The 26,693-nt window shown below is 43.0% G+C and overlaps 1 protein-coding gene across 4 annotated transcripts in view; it reads right to left on the bottom strand.

The window, feature by feature from the left end:
* The window catches only part of Fam169a (family with sequence similarity 169 member A), a 53,503-nt gene extending 27,477 nt beyond the window's left edge, over nucleotides 1-26,026 (bottom strand). Inside the window, exons 1-5 of one of the 4 annotated variants that reach the window (XM_036207223.1) lie at nucleotides 25,368-26,026; nucleotides 9,010-9,160; nucleotides 5,548-5,682; nucleotides 3,148-3,247; nucleotides 2,730-2,815 (exon numbers count right to left, since the gene is read on the bottom strand). In XM_036207223.1, the coding sequence (XP_036063116.1) occupies nucleotides 2,730-2,815; nucleotides 3,148-3,247; nucleotides 5,548-5,679 (318 nt within the window). In that variant the 5' untranslated portion in view covers nucleotides 5,680-5,682; nucleotides 9,010-9,160; nucleotides 25,368-26,026. Of the gene's footprint in view, nucleotides 1-2,729; nucleotides 2,816-3,147; nucleotides 3,248-5,547; nucleotides 5,683-9,009; nucleotides 9,161-18,556; nucleotides 18,562-24,770; nucleotides 25,276-25,367 lie in introns of those variants that run through there. The other 3 variants (XM_036207225.1, XM_036207221.1, XM_036207222.1) reach the window with 3 other exon arrangements.
* Between the last annotated feature and the right edge of the window lie 667 nt (nucleotides 26,027-26,693).

The raw sequence follows: 26,693 nt of genomic DNA, 5'->3' as shown, positions 1-26,693 counted from the left end.
ACAGACTTGGGCACGGGATGAAAACGGGCCTCACTAGCAGAGCCACACCATCACGGGCACTGCAGTTAGCCCAGCCTTCTGCTATTAATGCCTGCTTCCCCAGACACCTCTAATTGTATAAACTTCTGTTTATAAAGTCTGTTTTCTCCCAAGTCCCCTCAAAGCAGTGATTCTCGACCTTCCTAATGCCGTGACCCTTTAACACAGTTCTTCATGTTGTGGTGACTCCCAACCAAAAAATTATTTCATTGCTACTTCATAACTAATTTTGCTACTGTTATGAATCATAATGTAAGTATCTGATATGCAGCCCCTGTGAAAGGGTCATCTGACCCCCAGAGGGGTCGCAAGCCACAGGTGAGATTCACTGCCTTAAAGGAAAAAAACTTTGTCCTGATCATTTGTGGAGAAAAAGAAACTCACTATATGCACACACTACTCCAAAAATAAATACTCCTGGCAGGTGCTCTCCCAAGTCAAGCAATACAAGAAATGACAGAACCGCCTGTCTCAGAAACTCCCTCTCACGCTGAGCTGAAATCTACTTTCCAATGGCTATTCGTTGATAATATTAAGCCACACAGAGTATCAACATTTGAAGATAGCCATTATGTTCTTCTCAATTTTATACCAATGTATCCTTAACTACTGAAGAAATAGAATAAAGCCAGTTGAGCGTAACTTTGGAATGTCCGTCCACACCCTAAGGAGAGCTGCAGACCCTCTAATGTCTCTGTTCACATTTTTATTTTATTTTATCTGTGGAGCTAATATGAGCTTGTGATCAAGGCTTCTTAGCTTCCTTTTACTTCTATTTATCCACAGCCAATTTTCTCACACACATGCTGCTGTCTGAAGGCAGTGTGTACACGTACAACTCATCTTTCTGAAACACACACATACACATGTTTCTTTACGTCTATTCCTATTTGAATTCATTTGTTCATGTTTTTGAGACAGTGTCTCAATGAAGCCAAGGATAATCCTGAACTTACTATGTTGCTGGGCAGGACCTTGAATTCCTAATCATCCTGTGTGCCACCTCCCAGGTGCTGGGGTTTATAGGCATGACACCACACCCACTTTATGCAATGCTGGGGATCAAACCCAGGGCTTCTTGCATACTAGGTAAGCACTCTACCAACTGAGAAGTATCCTCAGTGTGGCACTTTGAATGAGAAACATCCCCCATAGGCTCAGGTATTTGAACACTTGGATCCCAGTTGGGGGAGCTATTTGGAGAGGTTTCCGTGGTGCAGCCTTGCTGAAGTCCATCACTGGTGATGGCCCTTAACTAACACAGCCCTGACCTACTTCCCGTTGCTTCTGCTTTGGTGCCTGCAGTTCGGGATGTGACTTCTCAGTGTTCCCCTCTGGCCACCATGCATGCTTGCTGTCATGCATCCCTGTCATGATGGACTCTTATTTCTTCTGGACCTATAAGCCCAAATAAACTCTTCCTTCCACAAACTGCCTTGATCACGGTATTTTATCACAGAAAAATGGCTAGTACACCCAGGTTCCATCTTTGTTTCTGGATTCTGCTTTTCAGAGATTAGCTGCTTCATTCTGCACGGGGACATAGAACATCGGTAAGCATGCCATCTGCATAGTAGGGTGATAACCAGGACAGAAAAGGGGTAAAAGTCTTGTAGAATGAGCCTGGAGACCTCCACCCATATCACTAAACATAAGTTTGAGACATGGGGTTGTAATCTTTATTGTGTCGAGTTAAGTTTACCGCAACAAATAAAACAGAGGAAAATAAGGTCAATAACAATGTCCCTTGCTCAAGGTCATATATTTATAAATAAGCTATTTTCCTGTGACTTTACCAACTTCTCCTCATTAGCCAGAATCTGATAGAGCAGCTGGTCCTGCCCCGGCCCTCACTATTTCCCACTTCTCAGAAGTGACACTGTCACATGGACACTGAGATGAAGGCATCCAGTCCACACCTGGAGTCTAGTGTCTCCCAGTGAGTAGGAGAGGATACGACAGCCATTTGTCCGTCTCTAGTCTTTAACCCTCATCTGTATGTTCTCTCTGAGATGCCATACCTCAGTCATGCTTTAATTCATGAGAGATTTACTTTCTTTATATACTCTTCCATTGTCAGAGCTGATAAGTCACGCTCTTACTGCATGGCTATCTGCGCCTGTCTCATGGCTTTACACATGTGAAATCCCTTCTTCCTCTAGAGCAGTTCAGGACTAGGCTGCATTACAAAGTTGGCAGATATCCAGCTGCGCATTCTCCCAGCTTCTGTGAGATGGGCCTCTTACTCTGGAATCTAAAGGCATATTCAAGAATAAACCCAATACCCAGAAGGAAGAACACTCATATATTACCTCCCTAAAATTCCTTCCTTTGAGTCTGATGTCTCCAAACTCAAAACAAGAGATGAGAACAGGGACGATAAAACAGTCTATCTGAGAGGTCAAAATCTGACATGCCTGTTCCTTCCAATTCTGTGCACCCACGCCAAAACACTAGCTTCCCCTCCACCCAGGTCAGGAGCTGGGGTAGAGACAGGCCTCAGTCAGCTAGCCCAGGGAACCCATTCTTCTCACCCACTTCTCAGAAAAGGAAGGATCATATAAACAGGTCCTGGTTTCACCATAAGAAACCCCGAGTTCAGTGTAACTTGGTTATGAAAATGGGGAAAAGCTCAACAACTTTTGAAACTATCACTGTACAGGAATCACTGAAGGACAAGATCTGATTACCTGCTTTAGCCCTTCTCTTGAAGGTTCAGATGTTTTCACAATATCATCAATGGCCCACCACTGGTCAACAAGGTAAAGTGCCACAGCTAAAATAAAAAAATGGCCATTAACATTTAAGTCGAAAGTGTCAAAACTGACAATATTGCTACTTGCTATGAAATATGCCCATTCTTGCTTGCTTTCCTTTTCCATCATGTTGAGAATCAAACCCAGTGCCCTGACATCCAGCTAAGCGCTCTCCTGTTCAGCTATCCCCTCTCCTCCCCGACCCTAGACTCACACTGCACATCTTTATTTTACTTCTAAACTAAAACTTGAAAAAATTTTTACAACAAATTATTTTATGTAGTTTTTCAGTAAAATCCTGACAGTTTGAATTCAAGCTCCTCAATGTACAAAAGTGAAGCAAAGAAGAGACCTGTGAGCGAATCCTCAGGCGCAAAGAGAGCAAGAACTCTCTGGGTCTGGTTGCCACCATAGAGGGGCACAAAGCCCACATTTGACAAGCTGATCGGAACCTGAAATAAAGGATGATTCAAGATTAGTGAGAATTTACAGAAAATTGGGCATCGAACTACCTCAAATCCCAGCCATACCACTCTTGGGCATATACCCAAGGAATGCTCAATCATACCCCAAAGATACATGCTCAACTATGTTCCTAGCAGCATTATTTGTAATAGCCAGAACCTGGAAACAACCTAGATGCCTGTCAACTGAAGAATGGATAAAGAAAATGTGGTACATATACACAATGGAGTACTTCTCAGCAGAGAAACAATGACTGCATCAAATTCGCAGGCAAATGGATGGAACTAGAAAAAAATCATCCTGAGTGAGGTAACCCAAACCCAGAAGGACAAACATGGTATGTACTCACTCATAAGTGGATTTAGATATAAAGCAAAGAACAATCAGACTGCAACCCACAGAACCAGGGAGACTACATATATATATATGGGGGCGGGGGGGAAACGACCCTAGGAAGACTGTGGCTTATAATAAGTTTTGGTTTTACTCAATTACTGAGCAAGCCTCAATCAAACATTTCACTATTAGGATAAGGATTTACACTGTATCAAGCTGATAACAGAAAAGTAAATAATAAATAAATATAAAAAAGATTGGTGAGAATTTAATGAACACACGGCAAACAATACCACAGACATTGTTGGAGCTTAAGCTTCCCCTAGTGTGTTCTAATAGACAGTTTCATTTCACACAACAGCCCCAGTCTCTCCAAAAAATAAAAACAAACCAGCAGCAATGCAAAAGAGGCTTCTCTTCTGCAAGAATTTCTTTATGGAAAAAAGAAACATTCCTGGATGCCAGCTGTGCTGCTGAGGAAAAGCAAATGTCTCAGGAGAGGGGCACACTGCTTCTTCTTTTTCTTCTTCTTCTTCTTCTTCTAGTAGAAGCCGCCAGTTGAGTGACCGATGCTTCAGCGAGACCCACGCACCACTAACCACTGTTCTGCTTCACTGACCTACACGAACTGTCCACTTGGAGTCCGTCAGAATTAAACAGACTGACTGGTGCTGGAGAAGCTGATCAATTCTTTACACCGGGGCAGGTAGATGGCTCAGTGCGCAAAGGAACTTGCTCCTGAGTTTAATCATCAAGTCTCACATGGCAGGAGGAGAGAACTGACTAAATGCTGCCCTCTGATTTCCACACATGACCACCCCCCCCCATAATAAAAAATTTTAGTTCTTTACTCATTCACAGAAGCAAACTCTGAGACCTAGAGATATTAAGAAATCTGGCCACTTCAGTTCATAATGGAATTTAAATGACCCCAAGTTGTTTGTTTTTTTCCCTTTTTCTTTTTTCCGAGACAGGGTTTCTTTGTGTAACAGCTCTCTGGCTGTCCAGAAACTCACTCTGGAGACCAGGCTGGCCTAGAACTCACAGAGATCCTCCTGGCTCTGCCTCTCGAGTGCTGGGATGTAAGGTGTGCACCACCACTGCCCAGCTTAAATGACCCCAAGTCTTAAAGTAACACAGCTTACTGATGAAAATTTGTATTTTTCAATATCACAAAATTTTCAAAGAAGGGAAGAAACAATTCATGATGCAAAAATGTAATTCTGAGCCTTCCTGGTTTTTTTTGTTTGTTTGTTTGTTTTTTAATTACAAGGACTTTCTAAATTCAGAATTCCAAATCTAACATAAATTTAAGTGACACCACTTTGACATGGTATCTTGTCCTAACAAAACTGATAAGCTTCTTACCTATAAAATTAAAGGCACAAGACAAGCCCCGAGTAATGAATAACCTGTGTCTGTTTTAACAGACAGACAGGCTGGAAGGCTGGCTCAGTGGAAAAGCACTTGCTACCTGAGCATGAGATCCTAAGTTCAAATATCCATCACCCACATAAAAGCCAAGCATAGCCGTCCCTCATGCCTATATGCGCATGCGGTGGGGCACAGAAGGCAGGCCCTGAAAGCTCACTGGCTAGCAAGCCTAGCTGAAATGACAAGCTTCAGGGCTGGTCAAAGGCCCTGTCTCAAAGGATAAAGTCTAAGGCAGTAGAAGAAGACAGCCAATGTTTCCTCTAGTCTCCATACACATACACACACACACACACACACACACACACACACACACACACACACTTTACACACACCAAAAACCCTGAGCTGTCACTCAATTTGTTAATAGTGATTAATCAATATTAACACACTTTACTGGTAGATTCCTGGTAAGTATCTCACTTTTTTGACACTGATATTTTTTTTAAAAGATACTGATTTCATATGTAAACTGGACTGAAAGGTTGGTTTAAAAAAAATTCACTGCAGAATGCCTTACCGTAATATTGAGAATAGAAAAACACTCTGGATTTTCAGGGTCCCCACACCTTAGGTTGGAGAGGTAATCCTCAGCAGAATTTTCCAATTCCTCATGAGTGCAGTTATCCAGCAAATCCACAGGGAAGGCCATCCTCTAACAAATATGGAACAACACACTCAGAATGCATGCCGTCTTTTCTTGAACAAACAAATTAAAAACTACTGCCCTACCCCTATTTTCTTGTAAGGAGACTCCTACACTTCTATTTCACTATGTCAAGACAGATAGCTGGAGTCTGTTGATTTAGCCACATATGTCAAAAATTTTCCAGTATTATTCATTTATACTCAAAGCAGCCAACAAGGCCAGACATGGTAGCTCACACCTGTAATCAAGCACTCTGGAGACTAAGGAAGGAGAGCTGACTAGAGTCTGAGGCTATCCTGGACTATACAGAGTTTCAGGCCAGCGCAGCCTATTGTGTAAGACCTCGTCTCAAAATAACAACAACAAAAAATAGACAATGAAACAGGACTTCATGTGTACTTCTGTAAATGTTTATATCATTGTAAGACATGCACGTATGCTCATTAAAATATATGTATACAATATACCCTTTACATACCCTCAACATAAAAGTCACTATAAGATGACATGGGTCGGGGCTGGAGAGATGGCTCGGCAGTTAAGAATACTTGTTTCTCTTGCAGAGGAGCTGCAGTCAACTTCCCAGCACCCACCCAGTAGCTCACAACCATCCATACATACTCCAGTCCCAGGGGATCTGATGCCCTCTTCTGACCTCCACTGGCACCAAGTACACATATAGTACACATTTATACATGCAGGTAAAACACCTACACACATGAAATAAATATATCTAAATTTTTAAAACATGGAAACTTTCTGGAACGACACAAATGTCCCACAAATAGTTTGATACATATTTTTAAATCAAGTTAATTATAAAAATTGAACCCAAGAAATAAAAACAGATTTAGTCCAGCTAATAAACAACCCTACAAATCTGCTTTAAAATATATATCATATACAGCCTGAGGTGGTGGCATACACCTTTAATCTCAGCACTCAGGAGGGCAGAGGCAGGCAGATCTCTGTGAGTACCAGGCTAGCCTGCTCTACAGAGCAAGTTCCAAGAGAGCCAGAGCTGTTACACGGAGAAACCCTGTCTTGAAGAAGGAGGGAAAAAAAAAAAAAAAAAACAATAAATAAATAAATAAAATTTTAGAAATTGCTATACTTGCACACACACAAGAGAAAAACAAAAGCCATTATATTATATACACTTACAATGGGTGAATGCTGTGGTATGTAAGATATAATTCATATATATTAATGTCTGCAGAAGAAAATGAAAAACACACAAAACACCAGTCTGTTATTCATTTTGTTTCTTGAAGGTGTTTACTTTAGGGCCAGGCTTAATGGTTCACGCCTTTAATCCCAGCACTTAGGAAGCAGAAGCAGGCAGATTACTGTGAGTTATAGATAAGCCTGTCTACACAGTGAGTTCCAGGCACACACACACACACACACACACACACACACACACACACACACACACACGCGCGCACACACACACACACACACACACAAACACACACACACAAAAAGAAAGAAAAGAAAAAAAAGAAAGAAAGAAAAATAAAATAGACCATAAATATAACAAACATAAAAGATTGTTTTGAAATTAAAACTAGAAAAGACAATCTTATTTACAATAGCAAAAATAAGCTTAACTTTATCAACAATACGATAAAGTTCTCCCAAAAATGGCTTAATATAATGCAATACTAATGAAAATACCTTTGTCTTTTTCCCTAGAAGCTGTTCAAATTGATTAAAGTTAACATGAAAGAACAAACAAGCAAAATCACTAGGAAAACCCTTAAAGTCAGAAATAAAAACAACACTTCCGTCATGGTGTCTCGACACAGTCACATTAACGGATGAACAGAACAAGACACAACAGTCCGTCGTAGAGCCTTGAAGACTGAAGAGATAACAAACATACTGCTATCTGTGGGGAAGGACTTGTTAAATGTGATTTGTTTCACAGCCTGAAGATGAACTCAAACTTCGAACTGAAATCTTTTAGGATATTCTCTCCAAACTCTACTCACCACAGTGAGAAAGACAAATGCTGTGGTGTCTGCCAGTTTAAATATTTGGGTTTTGTTTCTTTTGCTATGTGGTATTCTGCCATATACAATTTATTTACCCACTCTACTGCCAGAGGAAAATTTTCAGTATTTAGCAATGCTGAATAAAGCCACTGAGAAGGTCTATGGAATCTTTGGTTAGACACACGCCCTCCTTTGTTAGGTCTACACAGGCATGCTAATCAATCTCACTAAAAACAAGACAAGCAGATCTTATATCCTGATAAGATACAACAAGAAATTCATCCAAAGGTTATTGATTAACAATAACTTTTCATAGTTATTGTTAATCATTAACAAAATCCATGAAAAGTCACCAAAAGTACAGTCAGCAACATTCAGTCTCCCCAATAAACATGTGGTATGGAGTTCACAAGGAAAAAAGTAGGAAGTAATGTAAATTCAAAGAAACTTAAGGGACAAACCAATCCTATGTATTCTGAAGAGGATCCTGACCAGGTGTGCTCTTGAAAAATGTCATGATAAAAGGTTCAATAAAAAATAAAATCATGGGGCTCCAGCAACAGCTCAGCACTCTTCAAGAGGATTCAGATTCAATTCCCAGCACTCACAGGGTGGCTCAAAACCGTCTGTAACCCCCAGTTCTGGGGGGATCCAACACCCTCTTCTGGCCTTTACAACTACCAGACAGTGCACAGCTACACATACAAAGTACTCACACACATGGTTTTTTTTTAGAAATTAAATAAAATGACAACTACTAAGCTACCAGTTCTTAAAGAACGAAGGTAGGACATACTACTGTCCTACTCCGAGTTCTCAGATTTGTTAGGATAGGGCTTGTGGGTGCCCTGTGGGGTGGGTGAGGGAGACACACCACGCAGACGGGGCGGCGGGCTGCAGAGTGGAGCCAGGAAAAGTCACTCAGACAAATGTCCATGTGGAAAGTTTATTATTAAAGAAAGGGAGAGAGGGGAGAGGGGGAAGGGGTGGGAGGAAAGGGGAGTATTTTTTCTTAAAGGGGACTTTACACAAGATGAAGTCAAGACACTGAGGGTCCCCAAAGGGTGGTTCAGAATACTAACACGACTCATACACTTTAGTTTGTAATGCATTTAGTGTATGTGTCCACGCCATGGCTTGCCATGTGAGGTGAGCCAGTTTTTCCTTCCACCATGTGGGTACTGGGTACTAAACTCAGGTATTCAGTGTGGTATCACACTCCTTTAGCATTAAGCCACCTGGCCCCACCCTGACCCCATTTTTATTTACCCAAAATGAAAACGGGAAAGTCTAATTGTAAAATTTACTAATAATCTCTTCAATTTTGACTTACGGATTAATTGACAAGTTTTGTCGGGGGAGGGGCACTTGGCACGTGAACATCACTTGGTCAGAGAACATCTCCTTCCACCACAAAGGTCCCACCGTTCACACTGTCAGGTTTGACAGCAGGTGCCTTGACCTGCTGAGACATCTTGCCACCCCTGAAATTCAATTTTTATAAAAGTATAAAAGGATTAAAAACAAAAAAACCAGAACTTTCTAGCCCTGTTGCCACCAGAAATGAAGGAACGGGCAAAGGGAAGGGGAAAGAGTGGTCAGCAGAGCGAAGGAGATCAACTGAGGGTATTCCTCCTCCTCCTCCAGACCCACTGCACACGCACAGACAGGAGAGATGCCACTCAATGTGTCTGTGCTGAGTTCTGAGGATGTGATGAGGAGACATTTTTACCACGACTTGAAGTCTGGTCTTAAGGACTTTACCACTGAAAATCTAATTTTATATGTCTGTGTTTTTTAATCACATTGTGTTTTTTAAGTCAAAATCTATTAACACTTAAATTCAATCCTGCAGTTAGTAAATATAAATGTATAAAATTTCCATTTTATGGAAAGAAAGGAAAGTTTGTAAAAGTATTTGAAAGTAATATCACAGGACTTCCTTTAAAGAGAAAGACAAACCCTATGATTTTCAGAGATATCAACCAGAACCTTGGGCAGATAAAATATTATTAGAAAAGAACCACAAAGCCAGCCAAAACAATGGCACAGTCGGATCTCCAAGTACGAAGCCAGTCTGGTCTATAGAGTGAGTGCCAAGACTACAGCAAAACACTGTCTTGAAAAACAGGGGGTGGGGGGGGGTGGGGTGTGTGTGTGTGTGTGTGTGTAAGAGGAGGAGGAGGAGGAAAGGAACTACAAAATAAAGTATTAGCTCCAGTAAAATAGCTTCTTGTCAGCTTAGGCGATCTTTTTTGCTGTCATAAATTCAAATGTTGAAAAACAAACCAGGAAAAGACCTTATGTTGCATCCTGAAAGCAGGTGAGCCGCCCCGGGTTGGCTGGGAAGGAAGAAGCTCAGAGCAGAGGTAAGAGGAAGGAAGGGAAGGAAGAACAGGACCGACCACTGGATGCCCCACGCTGTTCATCACGGCCCAAGGCCAATGCACAGGACCAAAGTGTGACAGCAACTCCTTCTCCTCCTCCATTCTCAAACCTTTGCACAATGAACGGTTAAGCAGAAACATAACTTCAGGGCTTGTTTTTATTGTCAAATATTATTCCTTTACTTGTATACACAATTTAGTTAAAGTAGGAAACAATCCTGTTTCTTGCCTTTGGCAATCCAGATGTTCTCAAACTCAGAAGCACAAAAGCACCAGGAAAAAACACTTAAAACTATAATTTATGAACAGTTTTACAACTACTAAATCCATCAAAGGGTTTTGGTTTGGTTTGGTTTTTCCAGACAGGGTTTCTCTGTGTAGCCCTGGCTGTCCTGTAACTCACTCTGTAGACCAGGCTGGCCTTGAACTCACAGAGATCCACCTGCCTCTGCTTCCCAAGTGCTGAGATTAAAGGCATGTACCACCACCACCCAGCTAGAGGTTTTAATATGAAAAAAATTAAAAATAATTCTCTACCTCTATAGAGACCTAATAGCCAAATCCACCACTGGTTTTAATATGAAAACATACTTCTTTAACTCTTGAGGGCTAATCACACACATACACCCTACCTTCTAAAATTCCTGTCTCCTAGTCTGCCCCAAAACCCACCACTTTTCTGACTAGCTACTGTCAATGCTACTAATCATTAAGTTTGAAAGTCAACAGGAAATACTGAGAAGCATTTACATTCAGGCTTTAAAGACAGTCTTACATTTAACACATTTATAGCAGTCATAATTTGAATGTTGACATAAGTATCCTTTAAAAATATCTCCTAAGTCTCCAAGGTACAGATTCATGCCATTTTATTAGTGAAGAGATTTATAATTTAAGAAACTTGACCAGTAGAAAAGCAGAAAAAATATAGACCCAGGCAACAAAATACACTTTCCATTATAATTATAATTATATATTATATTTATTTCCATAATTATTTTATTTAATATGCAAAATCACACATCAGTATTTTTCATAGTTGCATAAATTTTTTGTTAAACTGTTATAACTATTCATGATTTAATATTTTATATACATATTGTGTTCTAAAGAACACTAGCACTAGAACTCTGCGAGCCTGGCTCAGCTCGGCCACCACCTTAGGTCATACACAATTTACTCACCGTCTTTAGGCTTCTACAGTCTCATCCGTGATGCGACACAGCTGGACAGGCTAATTCTAAAGACCTTTAAAGACCTAAATTCTTTTTTTTCCCTAAATGTTTATAATTAGAAAACAAAGATCACAGTGGCAGACTTAGAACTACATAAACTACTAGCATTATAGTGGTTCTGTCCAGTTAACAAAAGCGAGGGAAGAAGTGAGGGAGGAAGGGAGGGAGGGAGGATGTTAAGATAAATCCCTCAATTCTCTCTTGTTTTTAAGCTTCTGTTCAATGTTACATAACTGTAAAGCTGTCAGGTCAAATTCTGTCAAGTACTTTAGGCTCTGCCCATGAGAGAAACCAAAAAGCCTAAACAGATTCTACATGACTGAGAAAGCTTAATGCAGCCGTAAGCCAACTAGCTCATCAAAACTGACACAGAATGGACAGTGAAGTGTAAAAATTGTCCCAATAAATTCATGAATTAAACAAAGGGTATGCTCGGGGATCCTGGCCAAGCTGTGCAGAAACACAAGAACTCTTGCAGAACTGTTCCAAGATGCCATCAGCCCCAGACACTCTGCCTCTACTTCCTATAATTTCACTCTTTTCCCTAGATTTATATAACTATGTAAAAGAATGAATGTTCTTAATATGTAAAAGCAGAGTAGGAACAAAAGAGCCCATCACTGTTATTTTTCCTCTACTTACTGCTACTCAACTGTACCTTAAAAACAGAGGGGAACATATTTCTGAATTCATTCTATAATTACTGCATCATTTCTGCAGTTTTCTGCTTCTGTTTGGGGGCTTCTGAGGGGCAGGTCCCAAATCAAAGTACAAACATTTGAGGTGTAAATTCTGAGAAAACAATTATCTCCACCAATCCAAGTCATAACCCTGTCCTGACTCACAATGATTTCTTCTACAAGAGCAGGCTAGATTTCTAGGTACCAATCAGCAACACTCTCAACTTCACACAAAAGGCCAGTTTCAAACCTTGTGATTCTTTTTTTTTTTTTTTTTTTGGAGCTGAGGATCGAACCCAAGGCCTTGTGCTTGCTAGGCAAGCACTCTACCACTGAGCTAAATCCCCAACCCCCAACCTTGTGATTCTTTAACTCCTCCCTTTTCTCCCCAGTTTCCTTCCCTAACCAACACAAGACCTGTCATCATCTCAACTGATCTCTCTGCCTTACATCTTTTGATTCTCGGCCCCTCGCCCTCCACAGGCCCTGAGTCCTAGATGCTCTAGTTGCATCCAAACACTCCCCTTTACGCTGAGAGCTGATAGGTTGAGTGTGCAAATAACGAATAACTTAAAAAGCTGCAGCTACTACTACCCACCTCTAAGTGGTCCTTGACAGTGCCCCGAAAGCCCTTTTGACTCCGTACATGTAAAGATTTGCTCACATTTGGGTAATGACTACCTCTAAGTTTGTAGATGGGTAGACAGGATCTGAGATAAATATGGTCCTTAAAGAAGACTTATTTATGCTGCTCTCTCCAATAGCTGTACTGCAAACTCTACAGTAGAACCTTGTATTCATTTGACAGATAAACTATAAACAATTTCAACGGCATACAACCAATAAGCAAGAGTGGTGACTGACTTCAGTCAATATTTGTTCTTACTCTTTTCAAAATACTTTAAGCCAGGCGGTGGTGGCGCACACCTTTAAAGGCAGACCAGGAGGATCTCTGTGAGTTCAAGGGCAGCCTGGTCTACAGAGTGAGATCCAGGACAGGCACCAAAACTACACAGAGAAACCCTGTCTCGAAAAAACCAAAACCTTCAGAAATATTCTAACAGAAAGTTTAATTCTCTCTTCATGTCCTAGAAAATACTTGGCAGTAGGAATCATTTAAACATGAGAGTATTGGCGTTTTGTATGCCACTGGGTCTGTACTGGTGATGCCACGTGCCCTGGAGCCAAACGGACAGAATTTGGCTCATAACCTTAGGCAACAGCTAAAGATCTGAGCAGGCGGAAGGAAAGGGCCTCTGTTGGGGCAGGGATAAACTGACTAGCTGAGCGTGTATGGAAAGGCTTGCATCTGCACTAAGCTCGCTGTGGCTGCCTGTGATCTCAGCCTGAGGACCCCTTAGCTCAGGAGCTTGACACTAGTCTGGCAACACTAAGACTCCAACTCAAAAACACTTAAAAAGTCACAGGCTATTCTAATCACTCTGACCCATAAACCACAAGGGCTGATTCACTAATACAGACAACGAAGAATTTTTAAAGCTAAAAATGCATGAACTTTGGCAAAGGTCATGATCAGAATTCTTCAAACAGGAAAAATAAACATCAAAAAAATGCCAAATTCCTTCTTTCAAAAAGCCTACCTACATATATATTTTAAAAATTATGAAGAGTATCAGCATAAATATATAAATAAAAATCTGAAAAGAATATACACTGTATTGTTAACAGTACTGAACCCTGATGAAGAACGACCTTAAGGAAGAACACAAGACCACAGACTACATTCAGAGCCTTCCTCCTTCGGCTCACTCTGTAGCCCAGCCTCTCTTGAATGTATGTGGTAACAGGCTGTGTCTACATCCTACCACTAAAAAGGCAGAATACAAATTTGGGAGTTCTGTGGTGGAAACAAAGCAGGATTCATGTGGCTGAAATAAGATTCAAAGATGTTTGAAAGGTGCTGAATGGTCAGAACACAAACACTAACGACTATCCCCAGCGGGGCAATGGTGGCACACATCTTTAATCCTAGCAGAGGCAGGCAGATCTCTGTGAGTCTGAGGTCACGAGGCTAGCCTGATCTACAAAGTAAGTTCCAAGACAGCCAAGGCTATCCAGAGAAACCCTGTCAATAGAGCCGGGCAGTGGTGGCACACGCCTTTAATCCCAGCACTGGGGAGGCAGAGCCAGGCAGATCTCATTTTAGAGTCACAAACCTATGTACACACTTGCTCTTGCTGCCCTCTTGCAAACACACACGGCCTTACTTACCTAAGTAAGAACAAATAATGCCCTTGTCTCTCACTAACATCAGGCCCATAGGAAGGGATTACAGATAGCAGTACACTTCCTGCGTAACTTCAAATAACTTCAAAACGTATCTGAGCAAATGAACGACTAAGTGAAAATATGTAATGAACTGTAGAAATGATCCCTGAAAAGTCTTTGAATGACAGCCTCAAGAAGGAGGGAGAGAGGCAAGCAACTGGATTTAGCAAGCCAGGTAAGGGACACAGAGGCAAGCAGGAGCAGAAATGTAGAAAAATAAACTGAGGTCAGACAACAGCAGACTAAGAATACTGTCCTATGTCCTGTTGCTGTGAAGAGACACCATGACCACAGCGACTGACAAAAGGAGAGCAGTTAACAGGGCTGGCTTGCAGTTCCAGGTTTGGTCCATTACCGCCATGGCAGGGAACATGGTGGCACACATGGTAGCTTAGAGCTCAACATCTAGACCCCTAGGCAGCTGGAAGAGACAGCCACTGGGCCTGGCTTGAGCTTTTGAAAACCAAAGCCCAATGACACACTCTCTCCAACAAGTCCACACTTCCTTCAGCAAGGCCACGCCTCCTAATCCCTCTCCAGTAGTGCCACTCCCTAAGGACCAAGCATTCAAATATGGGCGCCTGTGGGGCCGTTCCTATCCAAACCACCATCAATACTATATTACACAATCCTAGACCTTATTTGACACATTAGCAGCAAGCCATTAAGCAACTCTGAGCAGGGAAGACAGTCAAGGACATATTTAAAGACAGTTTACTGCTGGGCGGTGGCGGCACACACCATAATCCCAGCACTCGGGAGGCAGAGGCAGGTGGATCTCTGTGAGTTCGAGGCCAGCCTGGGCTACCAATTGAGTTCCAGGAAAGGCACAAAACTACGCAGAGAAACCCTGTCTCAGGGGGGGAAAAAAAAAAGAGTTTACCCAGCAGCTATATGCAGGGTGGAGTCACTGGAAGAACTGAACAAGAGACAAGCTGAAGGGATGCTAACAGTATCTTGTGCATAGATAGTTGTCCTTTAGGATCTACGGTAGATTGGTTCCAGGACTCATTCCCAGCCTAAAACTCCAGATATTCAACTCTCTTGTATGAAATGCCACAGCATTTGGAGATTATCTATGCACATCTTTCTGCAAACTTGAAACCATCTCTGGTTACTTATAATACTGAAAAATGTAAATGCTGTATAAATGGTTGTTAAATTGTATTGTTTAGGGAATAATAAGAAAAGGTCTGGGCATGATCAGTGCAGGGGCAATTAGGTTTATCAAACAGTTGACCTGAAAAAGGTTGTATCTGCAGATGCAGGTCCTTGTAATATGTAACATATGGCAATGGGATTCATTTTTCCTCATTTGTCTAACCTATCATGCTCAAAACTCTAGAAAAGTAAAACCCATTTCTTCATACACATTAAAAACTGAGAACAGATCAAATGATTCCTGATGTCCTTTTTAATTAGCAACTTGTTTACTTTCCTTCAAAACACTAGCGCTCATTTGGAAATAGAAACTAGAAAGAGAGAAATCTGGATTTACAATGGGGTGGTGTTCCCAAATTTTCATTTATACTTATTTTTAAGCTCAGAAAGCACTTGCCATTTACTAAGTACCAGGTATTGTGCTAAACATCCTACACATATTATCTCATTTGTTTCTCAAAATGACTCAAGAAGCAGACATTTTATATACATTTTCCAAATGAGTCTTAGGCCGGAATAATAAGCAAGCTGATCAAGTTCTCACAGCTAGAAGCAGAACCAGGCTCTTAACCTAGGCAATCAGTCTACAGAAGCTTTTAACCTGCGGGCCAGGTTCCCAGGTCAAAACAAAAGGCCAACATAAACCACAATGTACCTAAATACAACACAATTATTATAGTCTATATATAATAACCATACTATTTGAGCATTCCTAAGACGATAATATTTTAAACCTTGCAATGTAGTTTCCTTAGACTTCCGATAATTCTTACACTGTATTCAGAATTTTTAGATGGTTACTTCACAATTAAGAAAAGAAAGGGGGCAATAGTGGTAGACTTCTTTAATCCCAACACTTGGGAGGCAGAGCCAGGCGGATCTCTGTGAATTTGAGACTAGCCTGGTCTACAGAGTGAGTTCCAGGACAGTCAAGGCTACACAGTGAAACCCTGTCTCAAACCCAAAAGGAAAAAGAAAAAAAAAAACAAAAACAAAAACTAAACCTGAAGCCAGAGGCTGTAGCTTAGTTGGTAGGGTATCTGACTAGCACATACAAAGCTCTGGATGCAATCTTCAGCATCGCAGAAGTCATCTGGTGACACACATCTGTAATGTTGGCGCTTTCCAAGTACACACAGCAGAGCCAGATGTTCAATGACATCCTCAGTTACATGGTTAAGTTTGAGGCTAACCTGAGTATTGTGTGACACACAAACACAACACACGCACAGACACACACACACCACTCTACCCACCCCAGATAGGGAGCCCACTACAGACCAAAGTATGTGTATTACCAAAGTCCAACTTGGTGACCCAGTGAGTTTTATTGGGTCAGTTACAGGAGCAGAAATGACTCAAAGACAGCTGCCTCACCAAAGCCACCACAGCATGGTGACAGCTCATAAAAGCTAGGAACCACACTGCGCAGGCTGGGTGACTCTTACACTATCACATTCACCTGCCATCATGAAGTACAACCTTGGCCACCTCTGGAGCACAGCTTCTGTGTGCTGCCCGTGAGGAAACACTTCCCAGAAGACTTCACTTCAACGCTGCTGCTCTCTTCTTTTTATTATGTACACAGTGTTCTGCCTGCATGGCTGAAGAGGGCACCAGATCTCATTACGATGGCTGGGAGCCACGGTATGAACTCAGGACCTCTGGAAGAGCAGCCAGTGCTAGCTCTTAACCTCAGAGCCATCTCTCCAGCCCCCGATGCTGGTCTCTTCTTATCTTCAGCCCCAGCTGACCGACATTTATTGTTCTCGCAAAGCAAAGGTTTTACTTCACTGGCTCGGGTCTCTGATTGTCCAGCTCCAGCTGACTAGACACCACCAATCCTTCATGAAAACTGCCCAGTAGTCTTTGCTTCCTCTGAAACTTTACAAGCTGGGCCTTCATCCTCTGCACTGCTCTCAGCCATTTTTAATCTTCCAAACTCCCACGGAATAGCTCAACAAGCTTTGACACTCAATGGCTTTTCTGGCCCCAAGTTCCAAAATCCTTCCACAATCCTCCCACAGAAACACATGGTCAGGTTTGTCATAGCAATACCCCATAATCCTGGTACCAATTTCTATCCTAGTTAGGGTTACTATTGCTGTGATGAAGCACCATGACCAAAAGCAAACTTGAGAAGGAAAGGGTATATCTGGCTTACGTTACCACATCCATAGTCCATCCCTGAAGGAAGTCGAGACAGATCTCAAACAGGGAGAGGGGATCTGCAAGAGCTGATGCAGAGGCCACAGAGGGGTGCTGCTTACCGCCCTGCTCCCTCTGGTTTACTCAACTTGCTTTCTTATAGAACCCAGGACCATCAGCCCAGGGATGGCACCACCCACAATAGGCTGGGCTCTACCCATCCATCATTAATTAAGAAAATGTCCTACAGGCTTGCACACAGCCCAATCCTATGGAAGCATTTCTTAATTGAGGGTCCCTCCTTGCAGATAATTTTAGATTGTGTCAAGCTGACATAAAACTATCCAGCACAAGACTATAAATCCATATCAACTGTTTTATTAACTACACTATGCTTTTGTACCCCCATTCTTACAGGATGAGAGTACAGAAAAAGTTAATATTCTCCAGGCAATTTTCTAAAAAATATATTGTGTTTGTGTATTTGTGTGTGTGTGTGTGTGTGTGTATGTATGTAATGTGTAGATGGTATGTACTCACTCATAAGTGGATACTAGATATAAAGCAAAGGACAATCAGACTACAACCCACAGATCCAGAGAGGCTACCTAGCAGGGGGACCCAAGGATGACTATGGCTTATAAATTTTGGTTTTGCCCAATCACTGGGCAAGCTTTAGTGAAACATTTCACTATTAGGATAACAATTTGTACCGTATCAAGTTGATGAAACAATATTCTGGCTGTACTTTCAGGAGGGGAGGCTAAAATCTTTTTAGATTATGGATTAGCCTACAGAAAAATGTCTGCTGTAAATCAAACAGTGAAGGGGAAGATAAATAGGAATCTCACTTACACAACTCATTTCTTTCTTTTTCTTTTTTCATAAAAATATTGATTAGATTATGGGATACAGCCCAACCTAATCTAGAACTCACTATGAAGTCAAGGCTGGCCTCAATCTCACAGCCATCCTCCTGCCTCAGCTTCCTAAATGCTGGGATTACAGGTGTGAGCCATGGTGCTCAGCATTTAGCTGTTTTCCAATTGTTAGTGTAAGTAGTAGAACTAAAGGCAATAAAGGAAGTGCAAAACAAAACCACACTGAAATGCCGTCCCACTCTAGTCAGAAAGGGTGTCACCAACAAAACAACAAATGCTGGTGAGAACAGAGGGCCTACCACTGGGGGAACATACTGGTGCAGCCACCACGGAAATCAGCGCAAGACTCCTGAAGGAAGCCAACAGAGAACCACCACATACGATGATCCTGCCATGCCAGGAATCCCTAGGTATACACCTAAAGGACTGTGTCAGCATACCCACACATGTTACAACCCTATTTAAAATAACCTATTTACACAATCAGCCTCGCTACCCACCAGCAAATGAATGGGTAAAGAATATGTGGTCTACGTGCACAAGGAGGTACTACTCAGCCATAAAGAAGAAAGAGCTCTCATTTGCAGGAAAGTGAATAGAACTGGAAATGATGACGCGGAGTAAAATAAGGCAGGCTCAAAAAGATAAACAGAGGAAGTGTTTCCTCTCACTCATGCAATCTTTATTTTAAAAAGACACAAGGCGGGCATGGTTGCATATACTTTTAATCCCCAGCACTTAGAAGGCAGAGACGTAGGAGCTTTGTGAGTCTGAGGCCAGCTTGGTCTATACAGTGTTCCAAGTGTTCTACATCAGGAGACCCTGTCACAAAAAAAAACCAAGAAAATAGAAGGGGAGAGGGAGGGGTGTGGACCTAAAAGGATGGGGGTGTAAGGAGGGAGGGAATGAGTCTGACCAAAGTACACAGTATATATGTTTGAAAATGTCATAAATGAAACCATTTTTTTTAATTAATCAACATTTTATTTTAAATTTTTTTATTTACTCTAAAATAAGAAAACAGGCGCTTCAAGGTACAAAAGGCATAAAAATGACCAATATGATTTATTTTCAATTTCAAAAAACTCGTATTTCTTCCACATAAATATATATACTAATGAAAATGGAAGGCGTTCATTTTTTTAATCAGAATTCTATCAACATTGTGTTTATACTTTACCTCATAGAAATCAAAAGCTTTGGTTGACACAGGATAGATAAAACACAATTTTCTTTTTTTGAGACAGGGTTTCTCTGTAGTTTTGGTGCCTGTCCTGGATCTCGCTCTGTAGTCCAGGCTGGCCTCGAACTCATGGGGATCTGCCTGGCTCTGCCTCCAGAGTGCTGGGATACAGTTTTTAAAATAAGAAGGTAAGGGCTGGAGAAATGGCTCAGTGGGGAGCACCGGCTGCTCTTCCAGGGGTCTTGAGTTCAATTCCCAGCACCCACATGGCAGTTCACAACTGTCTGTGACTCCAGTTCCAGGGGATCTGACACCGTCACACGGACACACATGCAGGCAAAACACCAATGCACATAGAATAAAAACAAAGATTTTCTTAAAAAGTAAATTATTGCTTTAATGTATCTCAACAAAATGCCCTATGGGGGTACACGTTGGGACCTAATAAAGAGAGAAAAGAATAAGGTTCACTGAACTAGATACTAAGAATCACCCTAATTTCATTGATGACTATCATCCTAACTTTCCTTAGGTCTGTCATCTCATGTAACTCTGACAGTGGCATTTCTAGCTAGGTGTGTTATCACTATTATGGTTTGGACCTGAAATGTCCCTTACAGGCTTGTGTGGTTTAAAATCTGATTCCCAGTTGGTGGCACTCTTTGGGGAGGTTGTGGGACCTAGCTGGAGACCAGACTGAGGGTCTGCAGAGTCTCAAAGTCTCTACTTGCTCATCTGCCAAGATAAGAGAATCAATTACCAAAAGCTCCACCACCACAGTCAGCCACTGCATCCTTCCATGTGGGGATGAGAGAATCAATTACCAAAAGCTCCACCACCAAAGTCAGCGCTACATCCTTCCATGCTGGGACAGACGGTATCCTGTGACACTGGAAGCCAAATCAAACTTGTTTCCTTCAAGTTATTTCTGGCAGGGACTTTGTCAAAGTAAGGTAACTAACCAGTGATGCTTTCACAGCTGAGGACACTGAGGACTGGGAAGACTGAATATCTTAACAAAAGTAGGACAGACAGACAACCACCAAGCAAAGTCCAAGCTCAAACTTCTGCCTCTTTGCCTTCACTGTGAAATCTTACTGAAAAATGAGGAGTGTATAGTGTCAGCATAAGCTCATCACACATATCTGGAACCAATCTAAGCTTAAAAACACTGTGCATGTGCGCGTGTGAGAGACAGAGACAGAGACAAAGAGAGAAAGAGATTTGGACTCTAGAAATCCCTTTTAGTACAGTTCATTACTTTATCTAATGAGAGATATGTGTGTGTGTGTGTGTGTGTGTGTGTGTATAATGTATATTTATATACAACAAAAAGTCAAACTCACCGACTTTCCCTCCATTCTGATTAACTCCTAATTTGGGCTCTAAGCTTTTTAATCTATTAATATTTTGACTTTCCAGCTACCAAAAACATTGCAAACTCAAATCCAATCAACATTTTTATTCTTATCCTCTTGACCATGTTATGGGCCAGACCCAACCTGCCACTTAAAACTTTTCTCCTTCTTGGATACCCAAACCAATACTTCTTCCCAATTCTCATTTTTTCCCAGCAACTGACCTCTGGCATTTGCTCAATCATCTTCAGGGATCCTTCCAAATGCTACGAACATGTCTCACCATGCCCTGTATCTCAAAATAACTTTTGGAAAACCAAAAAAACTCATCCATTGTTCAGGACCAAGTTCAACCATTATTATTTTGTAAAGTACTTCTGGCTTCATTCATACAAAATGAATGTCCCCTCTTTTGTATGGCCCACATCCTCATGCTTAGTTTACTACAGGACTTAATAGCTGTCCCATTGTAAGACTACATTTCTGAATTATAGCACATTTGATGTCTGTCCTCTAGACAAGTGTCTGGTTTGAAGTACTAACTATGGTGAATTTACCATACTAAACTATTTTTACCCTTTCAAAGTTACAAATAAATCAGGATGTGCAACATGGCACTTTGTGAAAACGTTCACTAAATTCATTTGTTCCTAATTCAAATTTTCAAAATAGCTGTATATTGTATTTTAAGGAACTTTTTTAAGGTTTAATTCAAAATGCATCATTAAACTACAGTTTAATGAAGTTCCTCAATGAAATGGCCAGTTTCTTTGTATCCTACAACAGAAGAGACAGCTATGGTTGCTTAACAAATGAAAGGTATCTTTGGTGTAGTCTAAAACTAAACAAAAGGGACTAGAGAGACGGCTCAGTGGTTAAGAGCATTGAGTGCTCTTCCAGAGGTCCTGAGTTCAATTCCCAGCATCCACATGGTGGCTCACACCCATCTGTAATGAAGTCTGGCACCCTCTTCTGTGTACATAATAAATAAATAAATCTTTAAAAAAATAAAATAAAATAAAACTAAACAAAATAGTATTCTAACCTCAACAATCTTTCTAGCCCAGGGAAAAGGTTAGGCTTCGCTAAAACTCCAAAAATTATTTTTCCAATTACGACTTCTCAACTTTGCCCTGACTATCTTCAAATCATTGTGCCCTTCCCTTCATAAATTCCTGTGTAATAATGTCCTTCAAAGAGCTGCAAGCTACCTTCCTACAAATGAGGCACACCAAACTTAGAACTTAAACTCCAGGCTTACAGAAACGAAGGAAGTGCAGCCCACTGCTGTCTGAAGAGATCACCATCTTGGAACAACATAATCACACCACTGAACACACATACACTCCTAAGTCTTAGAAATGGGGAGGAACATGCTCATCCATTGAACCTCTTACCTAACTAATCTTTACACCATCCTTGAGATACCGGTCTACCTCCTAACTCACTACTTGGTTCCTTTACATTGTAGATCCCGTATTAAAGTAAATACTCTGCATTTTTAGGCAGTTGATTTGATAGTATGCACAGGCTTGAAAGCTTAAGGAGAAACATTTCATTTTGATTTCTCTGCCACTGACAACACATCACTGAAAATCTTAAGCACCTTTCAAGATAAAAAGTACACCCTGGCCGGGCGGTGGTGGCGCACACCTTTAATCCCAGCACTTGGGAGGCAGAGGCAGGTGGATCTGTGAGTTCGAGGCCAGCCTGGACTACAGAGCTAGTCCAGGACAGGCTCCAAAGCTACAGAGAAACCCTGTATTGAAAAACCAAAAAAAAAAAAAAAAAAAAAAGGCACACTCCGGTGCTGGAGAGGATTAGCAGCTCTTCCAGAGGTCCTGAGTTCAATTCCCAGCAACCACACGGTGGCTCACAGCCACCTATAATGGGATCTGATGCCCTCTTCTGTCATGTAGGTGTATAATGCAGATAGAGCACCATATTCATAAAATAAACTTACAAAAAAAAAAAAAAAAAAAGCACGCCCAGATCACTTCCAAACTCTTCAACTAAACACAACTGTTCCAATTAGGGTACTACTCACATAGTAACACAATCAGTGTGGAAGTAAAAGCAGCTGTTGGATTTCACGCCCCTGGAGAGACAATCTGATCTCCCTTTAATAGATCCAAACTGGTCACCTGGAGTCCCCTGGCTTACAGTCTTTGTTTACTCATATTCCCTAACCTAAGACGGAGACTTAAGTATCTTGGGGGCCTTTCTCCTCTATAATTCTGCCTATAAAGCAAGCACTGTTAATAGGAAGCATGAGGGCTGGGGAGATTGCTCAGTGGTTAAGAGCACTGGCTGCTCTTTCAGAGGCACACAACTTTAATCCCAGCACTCAGGAGGTAGAGACAGGCGGATCTCTGTGAGTTCAAGGCCAGCCTGGTCTACAGAGTGAGATCCGCACCAACACTACACAGAAAAACCCTGTGGGGAGGGAAGCATGATCTGCTGCTGGGGATGGTACTTTATATAGTAGCAGTTTAGATGCTTTTAAAAGTTTGATTTAGGGTTGGGGATTTAGCTCAGTGGTAGCAAGGCTCTGGGTTCGATCCTCAGCTCAAAAAAAAAAAAAAGTTTAATTTATTAATTAGGGTAACTGAGCTAAATCCCCAACAATGTTTTACTTTCTAAAGTATTCAACCAGTATTTTTTCTCACAAATCTGAGTCAAGCCTTTTACTGAATGAAGAGTCAAGCCTTCTTCACTGGATGAAGAGTCAAGCCCCAAGCCTTCTTCACTGGATGAAGAGTCAAGCCTTCTTCACTGGTTGAAGAGTCAAGCCTTCTTCACTGGATGAAGAGTCAAGCCTCTTCACTGGATGAAGAGTCAAGCCTTCTTCACTGGATGAAGAGTCAAGCCCTTCACTGGATGCAGAGTCAAGCCCTTCACTGGATGCAGAGTCAAGCCCTTCACTGGATGAAGTCAAGCCTTCACTGGATGCATGGTATACTACAGTATGGAAACTACTACAGCTATTTGGACTCTTCAAATATCAAAATAACCAGAAATCTTTCAGAACCAAAAAATACACAGGTACAAGTTTGATTTATGATCACTGGTGTGGCAGGAGACTCACATAGGTTATATCTAGGTTCACCAAACTGATCCTCTTCATAAATTTAAAGAGGAATCCACTAATGACAGACACTCCATTTCTATGCATGCCAGACTCGTTTTACCATCATTTGTACTGAAGTTTTATGACTAATGAACTCCTCAGGTTCCTTTCTCCCCTATTCTAAAGAAGCAACAGTTAAAAGTAGATAAATAAATATGTGAGCCTAATCTGTTCCATGTTAGTTATTAAAAATTGTGCAAATAATTCATAGAACAAGATATGGTTTGAACCGATTACCTATACACGCAATGATGTGCTTTAAAAGAAAATTAAAGCACACCAAACCCAGATCCATTAGAAGTCCCTCCAGGGCTCCCAGGCATGTATTATGCAACAACAACCAGCGATCCAGATGTTAACCCCTGTTGTGATGTAATGGTAAAATACCAAAGGCAAGAGTAGAACTCAGTCAAGAAGCCCACTTACAAGACGAATTCAAACAAGAATTACTATATGCTCAAGAACCTTGGAAAGCGAGAAATTAATAATGGGGGGGGTTACATTAAAACCCTTCCTCTGGGCGATCTTTTGGCTGCGTGTCCCCCCTCTCCCAATCCCCTACGAAATCTCCACAGCGTTTTGATTCAGGTTTTGAAGAGGACGGCCTGAAGGGGGGAAGGGGGACCTGCATCAGGTGGTTACCTGGGGATCTACTTTGGATTAGATACCCGCGTCAATTTCCAGAAGGGAGCACTGTGCGTTTCATCCTTCTTCCCCAGGCACACGCATCGTAGTAAACTGTGATCCGGACCCCAGAGCCACACGCCACCCGGGCCGGACTCCAGGCTCCATCCATCCATCCATCCTTCCATCATCTCCGGCCGCACAGGCCTCTCCGAGATGCGCAGGATGGACGGCCGAGCGAGCACACGGGAACAGACCCGCAATGACCCGACTTCTAGAGGATCGAGACTCCTCCGCACCGCACCGAGGCGGGAGCAGCGGGGCCGCGAGGGAGCCACCTGCGCGGCCGCCCCGGGGCTCGCACCGCTACCCGCGCCGCGCCGGGCTCCAGGTGGGGACGGCGGGAGGAGGGAGCGGCCCGGGCGCTGCAGCCGCGACCCCGGGAAGGCGAGCGCGGCGTTCCCTCGCCCAAAATGGAGGCCGGCGCACCTGGGGTCGCCGCCACCCGAGGTCCTCCCCACCCCACCCCGGCCCACCCCGGCCCCGGCCCCGCGGGCCGCCCGCAGCTCGGGCCTCGTCCGCCGCGCCGCGCCGCCCCGCGCCCCGCGCACTCACCTCAGCCGCGCCGCGGGGGCCCGAAGGCGGAGCGCGAATGAATGAGCCGCCGGTCCCCGCCGCCCGCCGCCGCCGCCGCCGCCGACCCCGGCACGCGCGGCTCGTCGCCGCTCGGCCGCAGCCCACCGTCCCTCCGCCGGCGTGACGCACTGGCGCCGCGGCGCGCCCACCGCGAATCCCCCCGCCCGCCGGCCTCGGGAGCCGCCCAACCTCGGGGCCGCCGCCGCTCGTCCGCCCGCAGGTGCGCGCCCGGCTCGTTCGCCGGCTCGCTCGCTCGCTCCCAGGCTCGTTCGCTGGCTCGGGCGGGCGGGCGGGCGGGCGGGCGGTATTAAAAGAGTGACCTTGGCTTAGCCCGGAATAGAAGCGTGTAAGCCGCGGGGGGCCTCGCGCCCGGCTCGCCGGCCCTTCTCAGCTCGACCTGCGCCGCATCCCGCGTGCGCGGCCCTCCCGGCGGGCTTCGGGCCCGGCGCCGGCCTCCCGGGCCTCCCCGTAGGGAGGCAGGAGATGCTCGCCCGACCTGGGGACGCCGCGGCCCCTCGACCGCCTCCCCACCGTCACCCCCTGGCCCCCACGGCCCGCCCAGGGGCGCGCCAGCGAGAAGGGGGAGCGGGCGGAAGCCCCGGCTTTAGGTCTGGCGAGAAGGAGCCATCACGGCCCAGCGGTGACCTTTCCTACGTGACAAACTAACCTGACCCCAGAGAGCCTGCGCCATCCTCTCCTCCCCTTTCCCTCACCACCGGGCCCTTGGCCGGATGACACCCTCCCCACTGGGGGAAAATGCGTTCACGGGAATTGTCAGGATGGTAATTCTTCTTTAAAGCAAGGCATGCTGTGGTAGAAATATATTTAATACAGATGCACAGCAGTAGTGTGTGATTTTAAGACTTCCTATTTTGCGTCAATTCTGAGAAATAAAACCATCCAGTAGTAATGGCATTATGGTTCGGCTCATTCAGAAAAACTGGAAATTACTCCTTCTATTTCCTGGGAAGTGTTTATTAACCACGACGCTAACATTTTAAGGACTCGCTACTTGCTCCTTCAAAGAATGCTTTTTCATGTAGATCTATTTAACGCTCGCTGATTTTTTACAAACGGGCCTTTTCTACCTCCAGTTGCATGTAAGAATCAACCTCGTATCTGTGGTGTTTATTTATAATAAATTATCACGAGAAATCTTGAATTATATACATCTACTATTTTTAGCGGGACTTAACAATGAATTAATAACCGAGCGAGAATTTTGAATAGCTGGGTTCCAGCCACAGCTACTCATGAATGAATGAAGTTATATAAACTGCTGGGTTTTCCTTTCTAGGTCTGTTT

Source organism: Onychomys torridus, chromosome 15 (genome assembly GCF_903995425.1).
Source record: "Onychomys torridus chromosome 15, mOncTor1.1, whole genome shotgun sequence".
In the NCBI taxonomy this organism is placed as follows: Eukaryota; Metazoa; Chordata; class Mammalia; order Rodentia; family Cricetidae; genus Onychomys; species Onychomys torridus.
Note: the sequence above shows the minus strand (reverse complement) of the source record. Positions and strands in the feature narration are given on the sequence as shown.